Here is an 18153-nt window from a genome sequence, read left to right as displayed (position 1 = left end):
AATCAATTAATTAAAAAAATGAGGAATTTGCAACTTCTTTTAATTTTAATAAATTTAGGCATAAAGGTTATAAATGTGTAAATTTTTTTTGAAGATTATTTATTTATTCATGAAAAACACAGAGAGATAGGCAGAGACATAGGAAGAGGGAGAAGCAGGCTCTCTGAGGGGAGCCTGATGCTGGACTTGATCCCAGAACCCCAGGATCATGCCCTGAGCTGAAGGCAGATGCTCAACCACTGAGCCATCCAGGTGCCCCAATGTGTAAACTATTATATTAATTATATATTGAATTAGTAATATTTAAAGTGGAATGGATTAAATAAGCTGTTATTAAAATTAATTTCACATTTTCAGAAACTTTTTAAATGTGTTTACCCCCAAACATAATATGCATATATGGTTAACATTTTATTTTTGTTAGATAGTGCTGGTCTAAAAACTCTGATTAAGAAACAGATTTTTAAAAAAATAAAAGACAGAGATTTTCAGATTAGAAAGAAAAGCAAACTGAATACAAGAAACCCATTAATGCATAAAGACAAGCGGTTGAAAATAAAAGGATAAAACAAGTATACCATGAAAAGAGGAAGAAAATGAAAATGTCTATACTAATAGCAGACAAAATAGATGTCAACACAAAACATATTTCTTGGGATAAAGAGGGCCATTGCATATAGATAAAAAGGTCACATTTTGCTAAAGCTGGTGCATGTGCATTGGCCCTGTGTTGCTCCACTGCCTCCCTAAAGCTAGTGAGCTCATACAGTCCATACAGGGGATGTTCTTTAATCACCTGGCTCTGGTGGCCAAGACACTTGTGTTCCTGGGTCCTACAGAACTATAACAATTGAAGAAACAGTTATTGGCAGGTTAATAACCTCAGGGCACTGCACAGTACTGTACTGTACAGACAGTACACTGCAATACAACAGCAGACACAGGCCTATATACTTGTCTCAGCCTGAGAGGCAGGCTTCAGGTTTGTCACACATCTAGAGGTTGTGGAGGTGCTCCTAAAGAACTTAGGTCAGGTAACACTGCTTTTTTAACCTTCTTCATTCATGCTACCACTTGCTAGTCCAGAAAGGAGCTTATACAATTGTTTGGAGCCCTGATTTGGGTAACTGTTGTCCAGGGAACACTTCCAGATCACCTGGTCTGGAGGACAGCAGGGTTAACAACTGTAGTCCCACAGGACAGTACATACTTTCATACTTTAAAAGCTATTGCCAGAGGGCATGGCTTTCAATCAGCCTTAAATGAGGTGCTGAGTGAAATCCCTCCCTCTGGAACACTGACAGATCTTAGCATACGCTCACCAACTGAGACTTATCAAGAATAAATCAGGCTGCCTAGACAATCACAAAGATTCAAGAGACAACCAAGGGCCAGGGCAAAGTTGAACAATAATGTTCATCCCCTACACAAGGCCACTCCTTCCAAACTGGGAGAAGTAGCTGTTTCACTTAATACATAGAAACAAATACAGAGAGTCAAGCAAAATGAGAAAGAGAAATCAGAGGAATAAGTTACAAACAAAAGAACAAGATAAAATAATAAAAAAAAAAAACTTTAACGAATGATGAGTAACTTACCTGATAAAAAGTTCAAAGTAACCATCCTAAAGTTGTCACTGAACTCAATGAATGAACATACTGAACATTTCAATGAAGAAATTATCAAATAGAAGTCACAGAGTTGAAAGAGACAAAAACTGAACTGAAAAATACACTACAAGGATTCAACAGAGACTAATAAAATGGAAGAAAGGATCTGTAGAAACATAGCAGTGGAACTCATTCAAACAGAGCAATTAAAAAAAAAACATTTTAAAAATGAAGGCATCTTAAAGAACATATAAGACCGCCTCAAGTGGAATAACAGTTGCATTCTAGGTGTTCCAGAAAAAAGAAAGGCAGAAAACTCTTGAGAAGAAATAATGGCTGAAAGCTTTTTTAACCTAAAGAAGAAAACAGACATTTGGATCCAGAAAGCCCAGAAAATTAAATAAGATTAACCCAAAAACATCCACTCAAGACACATTATAATTATCATTAAAATGTCAAAAGTTAAAGAGAAAGAGAGAATCTTTAAAGGGGCAAGAGAAGTTACATACAAATAAGAATATTAACCTCATAAGAATATTAACATATGTTTCAGCAAAAAGTTTACAGACCAGAAGAGAGTGGTAAATATATTCAAGATGCTGAAAGGAAAAACTTACAACCAAGAATACTCTATCTGGGAAGGTTATCATTCAGATTTGAAAGAGAAAAAATATTTCCAGACAAGCAAAACTAAAGGAATTCATCCCTACTAAACTGGCCTTACAAGAAATGCTAAAAGAGCTTCTCTAAGCTGAGAAGAAAGGACACTAATTAGTGATATATATATATATATATATAATTATTATTATATTACTAATTATTATTATCAGAGGATCTGACTAGACATTTTTCCAAAGAAGACATACAGATGGCCAAAAAGCACATAAATAGATGCTCAACATCACTAAGCATCAGGGAAATGCAAATCAAAACCACCATGGGATATCACCTCACACTTGTTAGAATAGTTATTATCAAAAAGGCAAGAAGTAACAAGTGTTAGTAAGAATGTGGAGAAAAGCAACTCTTGAGAACTGTTAGTAGGAATATTAACTAGCATAGCCACTGTGGAAAACAGTATGGAGATTTCTAAAAAAATTAAAAATGGAACTACCATATGATCTAGCAATTCCACTTCTGGTATTTATCCAAAGGGAAAAACCCCCACCAATTTGAAAAGATATATATAAGATAGATATATGTAATTTGAAAAGATGTACATCCATGTTCATTGAACCATTATTTACAATAGCCAAGATATGTAAACAATATAAGCATCTACCAATGGATGAATGGATAAAGAAGATGTGATGTATATATATGCAATGGAATACTACTCAACCATAAAAAAGAATAAAGTCTTGCCATTTGCAACAACTTGATGGAACTTAAGGATATTTTGCTAAGTGAAATAAGTTAGAGATAGATACTGTATGATTTCACTTATATATGGAAACTAAAAAGCAAAGAAAACAAAGCAAAACTCATAGTTACAGAGAACAGAATGGCAGTTTCCAGAGGAGAGAAGGGTCGTGGAGTGGGCAAAATGGGTGAAGGGGGTCAAGAGGTACAAACATCCAGTTATAAAATAAATAAGTCATGGGGATGTAATGTACAGTATAATGACTATAGTCAATAGTATTGTATTGCATATTTGAAAGGTGTCAAGAGAATAAATTTTAAGTATTCTCATTGCAAGAAAAAGAATGAGACTGAATAGTGATAATGGTAACTTGACTATTGTGGTGATCATCTTGCAGTATATACAAATATCAAATCATTGTGTTGTATATTTGAAACATATGTCAATTACACCTCAATAAAAAAGAAGACATATTAATCTTAAACGTTTAAAGATGTAAAGCTTTAAGCTTCATGTAAAGTTCAAGATATGTAAAGCATAAACTAAGTATAAGGAGAAATAAACAAATCTATAGATATAGTTGGAGACTTTCACATACCACTATCTGTCACTATTAGAACAAGTAGACAGAAAATTAGTAAGGGTAGAGAAGACTTGAACAACCAACTTGACCTAATTGACATTTATCAAAACCTCACCCAACAAGTGCCCACACAATATACACCAAGACAGACCATATTTGGGGCCATACAATAAATCACAACAATTTTAAAGTAATTGAAATAGCATGAAATATGTTCTTTGGTCACAAAAGCATTTATCTAGAAATTAATAAAAAGATCTCTGAAAAACTGCAAAATTTTGGATACTCAACAACACACCTCCCAGACCATATGTCGAAAAAGAAATCACAAAAGAAAATAAAAAACATTTTGAATGCAACTCATTGCTCACACTAAAATATCAACGAGATATTATGGAAATCTCTTACACTGTACCTACTTATCATTTACTCATCATTTACTTACTTACCAAATGTCTTTATGAACCATTAGCTAAAGGGCTGACTGCTAGAGCTTTTCTAATCTGAAGCGGCTAAGTGCATGCTAATGAATGTTAGTTCAGCAATAGTAACTGTACTTTTATTTTGCTTTGTGCCTTAGTCTTTTTTGCCCAGCTCTTTATCCTGTTACTTGCTCAACTGAATTGAATTAATATTTGTTGATCGCTTATTAACTGTAAAGTTCATGCTAGGTACTTATGAGATTATGAAGAAGGGTTAAGGCAGAGTTTCTAATTTAAAGGAATTATATTACAGCCATCAAACACCTAGATCTGCTACCTTGGACCTATTAACTCCCAATTCACCTTTCTCTGCAACTTGTTTAATTTTTTTTAAATTTTTATTTATTTATGATAGTCACACACACAGAGAGAGAGGTAGAGACACAGGCAGAGGGAGAAGCAGGCTCCATGCACCGGGAGCCTGACGTGGGATTCGATCCTGAGTCTCCAGGATCGCGCCCTGGGCCAAAGGCAGGCGCCAAACCGCTGCGCCACCCAGGGATCCCTGCAACTTGTTTAAAACAGTGTTTTAGAACAGGCAGGTTCTTCCTTTAATTCTACTAGGTCCTAGATTTGTTCATTATATCTGTAAACCTTGAAGGTCTTGGGTTTGTCATTCCATTCCTAATTTTTAGGATTTGATACTGATTCTGGGACTCTGCCAAAGGAAACTTTAATTAATTTTTGACAGACATACTAAAACCATGTCTTCCAGCTTGATTCTCAGTTCTTGCTTCTTGATGTTTCTCTTTCCTTTTATCCCAAGAGAACAATATCACTGTCCTTTTCCTTAATTGTGGTGAAAATGATTGCATATAACTGGTATTTAGAAAATCGCAGCCACTGGCAAATTTACACTGAAGAACAATAAACAAAAAGAACTTCACTGAGCCATTAAATTGCTTCAGTGGTAAACTCTACCATCTTATAGATAATAGTTTTTCTTCTAACACATACTTCAACATATGCGGTAGAGTTGCATATCTTACTTTGAGGTTAGGTATTAAAGTCCCAGAGAGAAAAGTGAAAATCACCTATAGTTAAAATTACTCCTAAAAATTCCTAATATCAGCATCAATACTTTAAGATATCAACTACTGAAGGTTAAAATGCCAATGATTTGTTTTTTTCTTGGTATTTTTTCTTGGGCAGTGGAAGCCATGGTTATTTGGCAGGTGAGGTCAAGAATAGAAACTGATAACTAATATCTTTTATTTTCTCTTAGCTAAAAATGCACAATTAATTTTGAGCAGGCTAAATTTGAATAAATTCACTGTCTCAAAACCCCAATTGCTTAATAAGAGAGTATGGGCTCTGGAAAAAAATAGCTTAGTTATGATAATACTATTAAGTTATGTAGCAAAAAACTACATGGTCCAGTCATGAATCTAAAATTAATATTCAGTAGGAAAATATACTATCTCACTGAGGTTTACTTTTTTTTTTTTTTTTGGTTTAAAACGGATTTTTCCTTTAACAACAGGTAACAGTTAAACATTATCAAATGCTGGCAAGAAACTGTGTTCTCAACATAAAGCAGAATTTTGCATTTATGTCAATCGACTTTAAGGTGACTGATCTTGCCATTCTGGCTTTCAGTGAGACACCCATGAGAATGTACGCAAAAAAGAGACACAGAGGACAATATTATAAACGATTCTTACTTGTTAACACAGTGATTGATCTGGATGGCTTGGTAACCACATTTCCATTTACCACTACCAGAGTGATTATGTAATAAAGGCCATGATAATTAGCCTTAAAGGTAACAGGAGGAGGCAAAGTGCTGTTGAATTCCTCAAATTCGAAGAAGTAATTTTTTGATTCCCCAGTTATCTTCACAACATACACAGATGATGGGCTCATGACATCTGAAGCTTCTAAAGAGACAACGATGCTATTATCATCTTGAACAGTTACATGGAATGTTGTGGCATTCTGTTTAAGAAAAGAGAAAAAAAAGGAAATGAGGGTCAAATTGAGATAATTAGCAATAAAATTATGCTAAGCTATTTTTTCCAAAACTAATGTTTGTGATAAGCATCACATGGGTATTTTAGTGTTCAAGGAAAAGCAGAAAGAAAGATCAACCCCCTTATGACTTTATGATCTTCTCAAGCTATTACTTTTGGTTCTTCTCCATTGAAAAGCTGCACCGGGTTCATGGATTGTGTCATGTAACCAATAAAAAATAAGCACTGTGGAAATGAGTAAAGAATGAATGAATGAAAATCATTTTGGCTCTTAACTTCCAGAGAAGTTCTTGGTTTCAGCTATGCTGGAGAAACTATATGGATGGAACACTCTATTTTACTTTGGAAGGAGTAATGCGGTGGGAGTCCTAGGAGAATTCTAGAAGAATGTCAAGGCAGTTATTTCCTCTCTCACTTTTCACCTGTTAGTTCTGAAAAAAACTAGATACTCATTGAAAAAAATGAGATACTCATTTTCATTAAAGTTTAGCCAATCCTTAATAAGAGAGGCTAACATGCTCTTTGAAGAGGGAACCAGACTGAGGATCACTGCCATCTTTGGAAAAGGCAGCAGCTAGAGGAATGAAAACTCCTCTAAGTGTCTAGATAAATGTTTATAGATGGTATCTGAAGAATCATTGTGTGGTTTAAATATTCCTTTCTGACTCTTCCCCATACCGTACAAGCAGAATAGTCCTTCTGCTCTCTTGTTTCACACAAGACTCAGATATTTTGTATCATTGCTGCTTTGTTTTTAATTCATCTTCTGGGTATGTGGGGTCCAGGGAAATTATTTCACTGCTCTGAGCCTCAGATTTCTCTTCTGTGAAAGTTGGACAGAACAATGGCTAAAACTTGTATAGTACTTGCCAGGATCCAGATACAAAGCTAGGTAGCCTATGAATACAGTCATCTCATTTAATATTCAAAATGACCTGATAGGATATGGGTTTTTTTTTTCAAAGTCAGTTTGTAGTTAAGAAAACTGAGGCTCAAAAGGATTGAGTCACTCACCCGAGATCACGCATCTAGTTTGCATTCTTAACCATTGAACTTACATGAGTCCCCAAACTGAGCTCCATTATTCCACGTCTGTTTGTCTTTCCCTCTTGACTTGTTTTCCTTACACTGAGTCTGACACACAGTATACAACTGGTAAGTCTCTGTTAAGTGAATGAAAGAATTGCTAATATGGACATTTGCCTCTTAGAATTAACCTGATGATAGCTCACATGTTGTCAGTAGCCCAATACAGTACATATTAGTATCCTAAAGGAGGCTAACATGTTCCTAAAAATGTACTGATTTTTTTCTTATTGTTTTAGAAATCTAGTTTTTACAGGTCCTAGTATTTGTAGAATATCTGGCCTTTAACAGAAATTTAATTCTGTTAACATTTAGTAGACTTAATTGTGTTCATGATATTCTAACCATACTAGACCCTAAGTTCTTTAGGAGGAGGGACTGTATCTTATTTCTAGCTGCATCTCTAGCTCCAGGACCACTTCTGGCATATGTAAGGTGCTCTGTGATCTGGATAGTCCTGAGCAGATCTCTATAATACAGATCAGTCTGTAAGAATTGACTTTTAAAATATCCTTCTAACCACATTATATCTCATCGTCGGACACATGAGGGTAGGTTTCTAAAACTGTGTACTTTTGGAAAACAAAACAAACATACAAAAAATGTGACCCACTCATATTGCCAGGGATCCAGGTGGAATCGTAAGGCTAAACCAAGCCTCCTATATCCAATAACATCAACTCTGGCTTGTATTCATTATTGGTTACAGAAACTGATTCACTATCTTAGAAAACAGTAAGTTTACAAACATTAGGTTCAGAATTAGTTAAGAACTTTTTGCTCTATGTTTTAGTAGCAAACAACAAAATTTTGTGATAATGAAAAGTGGGATACATAGACTCAATTTTCCAAAGTGTTTAAGAAATATATATCTAATGGGTCATGATGCTTCTTAGCGCAGTCTTCCAGGGAGAGGGACTAATCTTCCAAAATCTAACGACAGCTTTGGGGATGATTGTATCAGCCATGAAAATAAGCATTGGCCCATGTGCTCCCCAGTCGCCAAAAATAAATCAGGGTAGGCTAATCAGATTCAGTCAGTGGGACTAATGAGAATAAGGCAGCAGGCCAAGTGAGTCTAGGCAGTGAGCCTAAAGAAATGTCATCATGCTATTTCTTTTCTGTTCTCTGTGCTTCAGCTTTTCCTGGAATCTATAGTCAGGAGAAGATTCTGAATGTATGCTGCAGGTATGTAATCCCTGCTGAGATGTACAGCAAGTAGGAAGAGTTAAAAGTTAGAGAAATGGATAAACTTTGGCAAGGTCAGCCTTGATTTATTTGGTGGATAGAGAAATATTTAAGACTTATTTTTTTTTTAATCTGGCTAATAGTATTGCTTGACTGTGCGATGAAAATATTTTTACTGAAATTTCCTTTGCATACTAAAATTTAATATAAAAATTTCTCCGCTTCAACACCCTCATTTCACACTTGAAAGAGCAGCGGTGCAAATGTCACACAAGCTAATTGATGTCAGAACAAGGTCTAGGATCCACAGATCCTTATGTCTCCTGGTATTTCTCTTTCCTGAACTAGAGGTAAGCTGCTTAAGGTAGCAAAGGGGGCATGGGTGCTTGGCTTTAGCAAGGAACAGGGAGCCCGGGAGCCTACCCTATGGCCAGTCCTATGGGATAGAAGCTACTGGACGACGACAGAGTGGGCAGCACTAAAGAGGAGAAAAATGCAGGATGAGTCCCTGGAATGTGGGACAAAGAGAGAAATGGCCTCAGATCTGTTCCAGTCTGACATCGTAGGCAGTCTTCCAGCATCTCTGACAAACACAGCAACTGTTATCTATTGATCCCTTAATCTAGACCAGGCTTTGCACTTGGCATTTTAAATGGTTTTTTTTCTTTTTTCCTTACAACAATTTTTAGAAATAGGTGTCTTTCTCCCCAGTTTACTTAGAGAGGTTAAATAATCTGCTTAAGAGCACAGCAACAGACTTAGAATCAGAGGGCCTGAGCTTCTATTCCTTTGCTGCAGCCTATTATCTGACAATGTGGAAAAACTTAAGGATCTCTTAACTTCATCTGCTTAATTTCTAAAACAGGGGTGATTCCTATAACTCATGGGATTTGGGTAAGAATTAAATGGCTATAATAAAAATGCTAATAGGATGAACCCAATAAATATTAGTTGTATTTCAAAGGTTCTTATGTTTTAGTGAAGTTTTCAATCCCTCAATGACCTGTCAACTATATATGTTCCATAAGCATTCGTTGAACTAACTTCACAACTCTAAGGAATTCTGTGATCATGGTCACTTGATGTTATATTCACATTGGAGAGCTACCCATTTTATCAACTCAATAACAAACATTAGCTGAGCGCCAACTTTGTGTCAGGTATCTTGCTGGGTATTGGTGATAGGATCTGAGTAAGACAGGGGACTTGAACCCCTGGAGCTCAGACTCTACTCAGAGAGACTCACCCAAATGCATCATTAAGACACTATGTGAGTGTTACTAGTTAGAGACTTTGAAAAGCTGTCTGTTTGATGCTGTTTTTTTCTGCCTATCTGGTACCCTTCTTTGATTACATCTTCTTGTTTTGGAGCACTGCTTCTTTCCCACCATCAAGCTAATAAGGGGTCTCAGGGAGTTGCTAATGGTAGTGTGCTACTCCCGTATCAGCGCAGGAGGTACCCTGGCTCAGTCTGGGTGAATCATAGTGCCCCGTTCTCCCTTCATGGAGACAGCCATAGGGATGCTCCTGAGGATTGAGCCAGCCTACTAGAATGCATTGTCTAAAATTTTATACTGGAATTAGTGGGAAGAACTTTTTCTCCTCTGGTTCCAACTATTTATGGATGCAAATCTGGAGAAGTCAGTGTCTATAATTTCTGCCCCATGAAGACAGTTGCTTGAGGGAGAATCCCTGATACAGTCTGAGGTCCTCGTCCTATCATCCTAAGGCCCAGCCCCTGTGGAGTCTGATGACCTGAGTGAATAAATACCAGTTTATAGTTTAAGTCGGGTAAGCTGTACTTCCAAAATTGACAGTCAAAGATTCTGGTCAATACCAGAGAATTGTTCAATGTTTTCAATGTTTAGAGAAGAAAGCAAGGAATTACGCTTCTGCAATGGGTATGAGGGAAAGTTTCAAGGTAGAAGTGATGCCTGAAAGATGCTCAGGAGTTTCCCAGGAGAACAAAAGTCAGAGAGCCATCTGGAGAAATGGGAAAAGACCCCACCGTCCTCAGGAGTGGTTAGATCATGGTAGAACTTCCAGGGAGGATGGTTGACAGCCCAGTCCAAGATGTGAACTGGGGTATTTTTTAGGCCAAAAGAAATCATGATCTATTTTAAAGCAGAAAAGTGACATAATTATGTCACAGTTTACAAATACCAATATAATTAGGAACATGGACCTGTATAGTTAGGAATTGCCTGACTTGGCCCACCTAAGGCCAGTAGACTATAAGAAGGCCGTTGCAACCATTCAGGTAAGACCCGATAAAAGTCTAAGCAAATGGTGGCCACACCAAATCTGCTTGTGTGACATGCATTTAGAACATTATTAATGCTCCAGCAGGCAACCCAATCAATGATTAGACTTATTAGAGGGCATTTTAGAAGGAACAATTAGAAAATTCTGCTGTGCTAAGGTTACCACATAAGAAATAATGGGATGCTCAATTCTTTTAAATAGTACTATCAATGGTGTCTGGTGCTTATATAGCACTTATGGCCATATTTCTCTGCAGACACTATGTAATTCATCCACTTAGCCTCCTGTCCAGTGGCAGGAAAACTTTTTCAGTATGATCTTTTTTTTTTTTTTTTTAATTTCAGTTCCCTCAGGAAGATCAAGTTCCCAGAGCTGTCTGGACAGGGCAGAGCTTCTCCTGACACTTTCTCAGAATTATTCACAGCTCTCTTTCAGAAAATGTCAGAATAGAATTTGGATGTTGATCTTGGGGGCTAGGGATGGACTTCCCCTCATTTCCCATGATGTATGCAATTGTCAGCTATGTCTTGAGCAGCCAGTATATATCAGGGACTGTGTGGGACACTGCGGGGGCCACTCTACTTAGGAGGAAAGAGGGACACTGGTATTATGTGCCTTTGTCCTTCCTAACATTGTGTCTGACCAATAATAGTAACAATGAGGATAACAAGGAGGATGCTTTCACAGTAAAGGACACCAACTTCTATAGTGCTTATTAAGTGCTGCCAGACACTGCTTTGAAGCTCATCCAGCAAGCTGTTGATACATGCTTGCTGAATGAATGTAGTTATACTCTGCTGTGTAATACCTCTCGATGTGTGTCTTAAATGTATCATTTCAGGTAGAGCATGTAGTGTCTTTCTTCATGCCTGGGTCCACATTCACGACAGGTCAACTTTCCATGTTTTACATGCCTAGATACATTTACTTCTGTTTTTATGATTTCATAATACAGAGTCATCTTCTCTTTTGCCTCTTTTTGGTAAAGGAGTCCAAACTTGCATGTCAGGCAGGTCATACACATGTGAGAAGTGGTCTAGTATAATAGGATTGATTGATGAAATCGTTAGCAAATGGGAGGATGCATACATTACCTAAAACCATCATTAAAAAGCATAATTGTAACAAAATAAAAGTACGCTGGCCAAAGAAAACACATTTGCAGTCCAGTCTCAGCCCAGAGGCTGCCAGATTATAGCACTTGAATTTGTCGCACTGCCGTTTCTTTGGTCAAATACCTTATCTTTGGACCTTCACCTACTGATCAAACTCTTTGCTCTGCCCAGCTAAAATGCAGAAATGATAACTAAAGTCTCTTACCCACTATGCATTCATTTAAAATAAATGCAGATGGCATTTCCTTATCAAGTTACCGTGTGTGTGTGTGTGTGTGTCTGTGTGTTAATGGTATTTGATTATATATATTAATGCAGAAATTATTTCCTGATTTATTTTTTTTAAGATTTTATTTATTTATTCATGAGAGACACACACAGAGAGAGAGAGAGAGAGAGAGAGAGAGAGAGAGGCAGAGACACAGGTAGAGAGAGAAGCAGGCTCTATGCAGGGTGCCGTATGTGGGACTCGATCCTGGGTCTTCAGGATCAGGCCCTGGGCTGAAGGCAGTGCTAGACCACTGAGCCACCTGGGCTGCACTATTTCCTGATTTCTAATGCAGACTTGCAGTAGAAGCTCTGCAGAACTCTTAATTCTGAAGATTAAACAAAACATGCTTAAGAAAAAAATTTAACCTGGCATTTTTAAGTAGAGAGAAATTTACTGAAGTTTGCTGAAGAGATGTGCCAAAATTCCAAGTGCTATTTAGGAAAATAATAATAGCCATAAAGCACATTTTATATTTTACAAAGGACTTTCAAACCCATTTTCCCATTTGATCCTCAAAACATCCCATTAAGTTATTATCTCACTTCATGGATGAAAACACTGAGGTACAAAGAAATTAAATGGGTTTCTCAAGGCTACTCTATGATGATGTGGAGGAACTGGCACTGAAGGCAATTCTTTAACTGCAAACTTTATGACTCTACTATGCTGCTATCTGCGGAGTCTCTCATGCTACTTTTCATATCTGTATTTAGTTGGGGGTGAACTCCTTCAGCATGAACCATGACTTACTCCTCTAGGTTATGATTGATAGATACTCCAAAGAGTGGTATCACTAAAAAAGGCAATTTTGAGATAGAAAAAATTCTGGGGCTCATGGGTAGCTCAGTTGTTTGAGCATCCAACTCTTGGTTTCAGCTCATGTGGTGATTCCAATGTCCTCGAACTGGGGAGCCCATGCTCAGCAGGGAGTCTGATTGAGCTCCTTTTTCCCCCCTCTCCCTCTGCCCCACCCCTTGCTCTTGCTTTCTCTAAAAGAAAGAAAGAAAGAAAGAAAGAAAGAAAGAAAGAAAGAAAGAAAGAAAAAGAAAGAGAAAGCAAGCAAAGAAGGAAGTTCTGGAGACAGGCAAATCTGGGTGTAAATCTTACTTAAGTGATACTCTCATTTTGATTCTTCAAGGGAGATGAAGGGCAATACTTTACAAACAAATTTTGTTGCACCAGATAAATTATGGAAACACTAAAATGACTAGGTTTTTGAGGGGATTATAATGAGGCTGTGTGCATTACTTAACCCAGTGCCTGATATGTAATAGACTCTCCGAACACAATAACTGATTGCTACTACAAAATTTATGGACTATGTTTCCACAGTGATTTTCTTTGGGGCATGTAGATTTTCGAAGTCCTATCTTGTTAGGACACTAACACCATGATTCACATATGGTTCAGTAGCTATCCTGTCTCTCAGTCTATTTATCCAGTCTATTTACTAATACTGATTAGTATTACCCCTTTATGTGGCATCATGAACAAGAGCAGCCAGTATTCTTTTTTCTATTATGCCTGTGTACGACAGCCTGAGCTGCCCTATTTGACTGAGGGTTACCATGGGAACAGTTTCCAGGACCTACTGTGCTGAGTAGTTTAGAGACCTGGAAGCTGTCCCTGGCTGATGATTGACTCAGGAGGAGGTGGGTCCATAATCCAGGAAGCCACAAAATACATTTGTTTTCAACAGTTCAATGATCAGGCCACTTCTAAAAATACACAACATTCTTCTTGCTTAATGTGTTATGAAAAATAGGGGTTCCTGGAAGGTTAATTTTGTCTGTGAAATAAGTGTTATTTTCATAACATCAAGCACTCACAAATACATTTTTGCTTGAATTTTTTATTCCCCAAATCTGTTTTCTGTCCCTTCCAGTATTTATAGTTTTAAAATAGCTTTACCTCAGAAAGATGCTTAGGAAAATGTAACTGAAAGATAATTTACTGAAAGATAATGTGGAAGATGATGGTGCTAATCATTTATTTTAGAATGGATGAGTTCAGTGAAGTTTCCCTACAGGCATGGAGTATCTCTCCAACTGTGACACCAGTTAATTAAATCCTGATGATAGCTAACAGAGAGGGCAGTCTAGTTACCAAACATGTAGTTCACAGCATATTTAGGTGTGACCCTCATGACCTTTTGTAAGCATTGACCTTTGACTCCCTTGAGTTGTTACCATCCTCAGCAACAGAACTACCAGACCTTCAATACACATAGTTTCTTTTTTAAAAAAATACTTTATTTATTTATTTATTCATGAGAGACACAGAAAGAGAGAGGCAGAGATACAGGCAGAGAGAGAAGCAGGTTCCATGCAGGGAGCCTAATATGGGGCTTGATCCTGGCACCCCAGACCATGACCTGAGCTGAAGGCAGATGCTTAACTGCTGAGCCACCCAAGTGTCCCAATACACATAATTTCTTATGCCCTCCATCATCACTGAGATTTTATGGTTTTCCTAGAAGACCTATTTCTCTCTGCCAGATAAATTAAAGCCCAGAAATTAAGGGAGATGAAGTGCAATACTTTACATATAAACTTTGTTCAATGTTTACCTTCATGTAATTAAAAAAAAATATGTGCTTACTGTATGCTTAGTGCTAAGGGATATAAAGTTGAGAAAAATTTGGTCACTGTTCTGATGGTCTTTGGAGTTTACAGCAAGAGAGAGGAAATCACTTTATTTTTTTAAGATTTTTTAAAATATTTTTAAAAAATTTTATTTATTCGTGAGACACACACACACACACACAGAGAGAGAGAGAGAGAGAGAAAGAGAGGGAGAGAGAGAGAGAGAGAGAGAGGCAGAGACACAGGCAGAAGGAGAAGCAGGCTCCATGCAGGGATGTGGAACTGGATCCCAGGTCTCCAGGATCATGTCCTGGGCTGAAGGTGGCGCTAAATCGCTGAACCACCAGGGCTGTCCAACTACACCACTTTAAGAGGCATTGTTAAGAAGACCTCAGCAGGAGGATCTATCCTGGAGGAAGTAAGAGTCTATACTGTAAGTACAGCCATCAGTTAGACTTAGCTTGATGAGGAGCTGGAGAAAGAAGAGCATCTCTGAGGAATAATGTATATGAGACGTGGGGGCTGGAGAAAGCACAATTTGTATTTGAAAAACCAGAATAACATCAAAATGGTCAATACTGGAGACTAGATCATGGGATTCTTTGCCGGTTCTTCCAAAAAAATTGAGCTTTATGCTAAAGGCAATGGGAAGCCACTTATGGATTACTGGGGACATGAAATGATCAGATTTGCATCTGTAATAGAAGTAAGATCTTATCTTAATTGTTGCCTCTTGAAATCCTATTGGAGGAACTTTTAATGGAAAAGTGCTTATTACCTAGAGCTCATCACATCATGTACCCTCCTTAATGGCCATCACCCAATTACCCCATCCGCATTGGGTATTATACGCAACTGATAAATTACTGAACACCATATCTGAAACTAATGGTGTACTATATGTTGACTGAATTTAAATTCAAAAAAAGGGGGAAAAAAAGAAAAGTGCTTGATAATGAACCACTTGGGATAGTAGGGAACACTCTTAACAGTGTGAGAAGAGGAATCTAGGCAAACAAACAAAAACAAGAATAAAAAAAAAAAATCCAGTTAAACTAGCATTCGAGTTACAAAGAAAGAATGGCTTTATTCCAGAAAGTAAGAAGGCCAGAAAAAACAGTGAGAGAAGAGCGAGCAAGATGGTGTGATGCAGAGAGAGAAGGGCAATTAGCCAGTGGAAATATCCAGATGGAGGAGGTTGAAGAGCATTTTAAAGCTGGAAATGCCTAATGTTCCATTTGAAGTTAGCGTTTTAAATAGTAAACACTTATCCATCTTCCCAAATTCCAATCTTTAATAGTATTCGTTACAAACTCTTTGTGTAAGTGGGTCATTTGTGAAACTTGCTAAAGGGTCTGAGTTTCTTGTCCTTGCTTTAGGCCACAGAAGTGCTATTTGTGGAACTTGGCGCCTGGGGGAAAAGGAAGTGAGAATGCAAACATTCTCTGAATTGACAAAAATCCCAAAGCAATTTAAACTTCCATCTGAGACTTTAAGGGATTTGAGGCCAATTTCATTTAAGTCTCAAGGGTGCAGGAAGCTCCTTCCGGGTATAGTATGAGAGCTCTTTGGTGAGGATAGGCAGAAGTAGGTGCGATCGAACTGTATTCTAGGAGAGAAATGAAGGTGGCTAGGACCAGAGTGATGTCAGCAGAAATTTAGAGTGTATGTTCCTTAGAACTCAGTGACCCAAGATTTGAGTTGGTTGTAGGCTGGTTGTGGTACTGATTTTATACACACTTATCATCATGATGATCATCATCATCTATATCATCTATAGGAAAGACTGCAGGTATTAGCAGCATCAGAAGGATGATGTGTATCATTCGTTCAGTTCAGTTTGCTATCTAATGAGTATGAGATGCCTGTGGAAGATCCAAGTGCAAATGCCAAGTAGGTGGTAAGATACATGGATCCAGAATTCAGAAGAGATATCTGCATCAAATATTTGGGGCAGATTGTTTCACAGATGGCAGCTGGGGTCCTGGAAATCAAGGAAATACCACAGTGTGAAGATACAACTGCTACTATTAATAGAGCTTTACTTTTATTAAAATTCTACTTTGTGCTAAGAACTTTTTAGGCATTACTTTGCTTAATCTTCTTACCAACCCTCTGAAATAGATATTATTATTTGCATTTTCCAGATTAGAAATTGAGCCTCAGTAAGATTAAGTAACACCTCTAAGTTCGCATGGCTTTAAAGTGGTAGGCAAGAAAATTAGATCCACATTCCTTTGATTCCAAAGTCTGTGTTACTGCCATGAGCTGCATTTCAGACTATCCTTTACTTAATTTTTTTGCAACCAAGGTGCATGAATGTCACATTAGGTAATCACTCATCTTTCTTTTTTTTTTTTTTTTTAAGATTTTATTTATTTATTTATTTGAGAAAAAGAGAGCACCAGAGAGAGAGAGAGCAGGAACAGAGAGGAGGAGCAGAGGGAGAAGCAGGCTTCTCACTGAGCAGGAAGCCCAACTCCAGATGTGATCCCAGGACCCCCGGATCAAGACCTGAACTGAAGGCAGACACTTAGCCAAATGAGCCGCCCAGGTGCCCCTAATCACTCATCTTTATTACATGTGGAATTACAGGGCATTTGGCTGTAGCAGGAAGAGTAGTGACTTAAGGGCAAATAAAGTTGAATATGAATATCAGTGCTGTTACACACAGAACTCTCTGAACCCCTTCGTTTATCTATAAAATGGGAAAAGAATGCTTACTTGACCAAGTAGTTAAGAGAATACAATGAAAAAAATGTAGTTAAGATACTTGCCATATTTTATGCCTTACACATACTTAGTGCTTAATTTTGATGGTTTAAAAGAAGTGGAAATTATACCTAGTGAATCTGGTTAAGGAAGCTCTTATTAGCTGCATTGCAAAGTTTTCTGATTATCACAGGAAACCAGACAGACTACAAAAGGGATGTTAAGTTTGCACTTTCATAAGAACCCTCAACATGATAATAAAATCCTAAATTGATAATCATGTAATTTCTCAGTGTGTACTTTTCAGGAACAATGATAGCTCAGATTTGATGTTACTTGAACTAGTGACAAAAATAATTCAACTAGAAATATTATTTCTTATTGTTCTATTAAGATAGACTCTATACTTAACTTTCTCCTTTTTTCTCTTTTCTTCAAAATACCAAACTATGAAGACTAACAGAATTGTGAAGTTATGGGACACCTGGGTGGCTCAGCAGTTGAGCATCTGCCTTTGGCCCAGGGCATGATCCTGGCTTGGGCATCGAGTCCCACGTCCGGCTCCCTGTGAGGAGCCTGGTTCTCCCTCTGCCTATGCCTCGGCCTCTCACTGTGTCTTTCATGAATAAATAAATAAAATCTTTAACAGTTTCTCATCTGTAAAATGGGGTTGTTCATCTTCTTGCAACTATGCTTTTGTGGTGATTATACGGGATAATGTTTATAAACTACCAGCAGAGCTGCATGTGTTCTAAGTGCCCTCCAAACAGCACAGTTCTGATATGTGTGAGGGTTCTATGTTAACAACTTGGGGAAAGAATCACTGAGCTTAATATTCACTATCAAATAAGAACCAGATTCCTTTGCTTGACATGCAATCCCTTCCATAGTCCATCCCCCGGTTTACTATCCCAAATTAT

General features: G+C 37.5%; 1 protein-coding gene across 2 annotated transcripts in view; it reads right to left on the bottom strand.

Moving 5' to 3' along the window:
- The window catches only part of PTPRO (protein tyrosine phosphatase receptor type O), a 235899-nt gene that overhangs the window by 101297 nt on the left and 116449 nt on the right, over positions 1-18153 (bottom strand). For both annotated transcript variants that reach the window (XM_055318687.1, XM_055318688.1), the window contains exon 2: positions 5703-5976. In XM_055318687.1, coding sequence (XP_055174662.1) covers positions 5703-5976 — 274 coding nt within the window. The remainder of the gene's footprint in view (positions 1-5702; positions 5977-18153) is intronic.

This window comes from Nyctereutes procyonoides, unplaced genomic scaffold (assembly GCF_905146905.1).
Source record: "Nyctereutes procyonoides isolate TBG_1078 unplaced genomic scaffold, NYPRO_anot_genome, whole genome shotgun sequence".
NCBI classification, from domain to species: Eukaryota; Metazoa; Chordata; class Mammalia; order Carnivora; family Canidae; genus Nyctereutes; species Nyctereutes procyonoides.
This window is presented reverse-complemented; position numbering and strand designations above follow the sequence as displayed.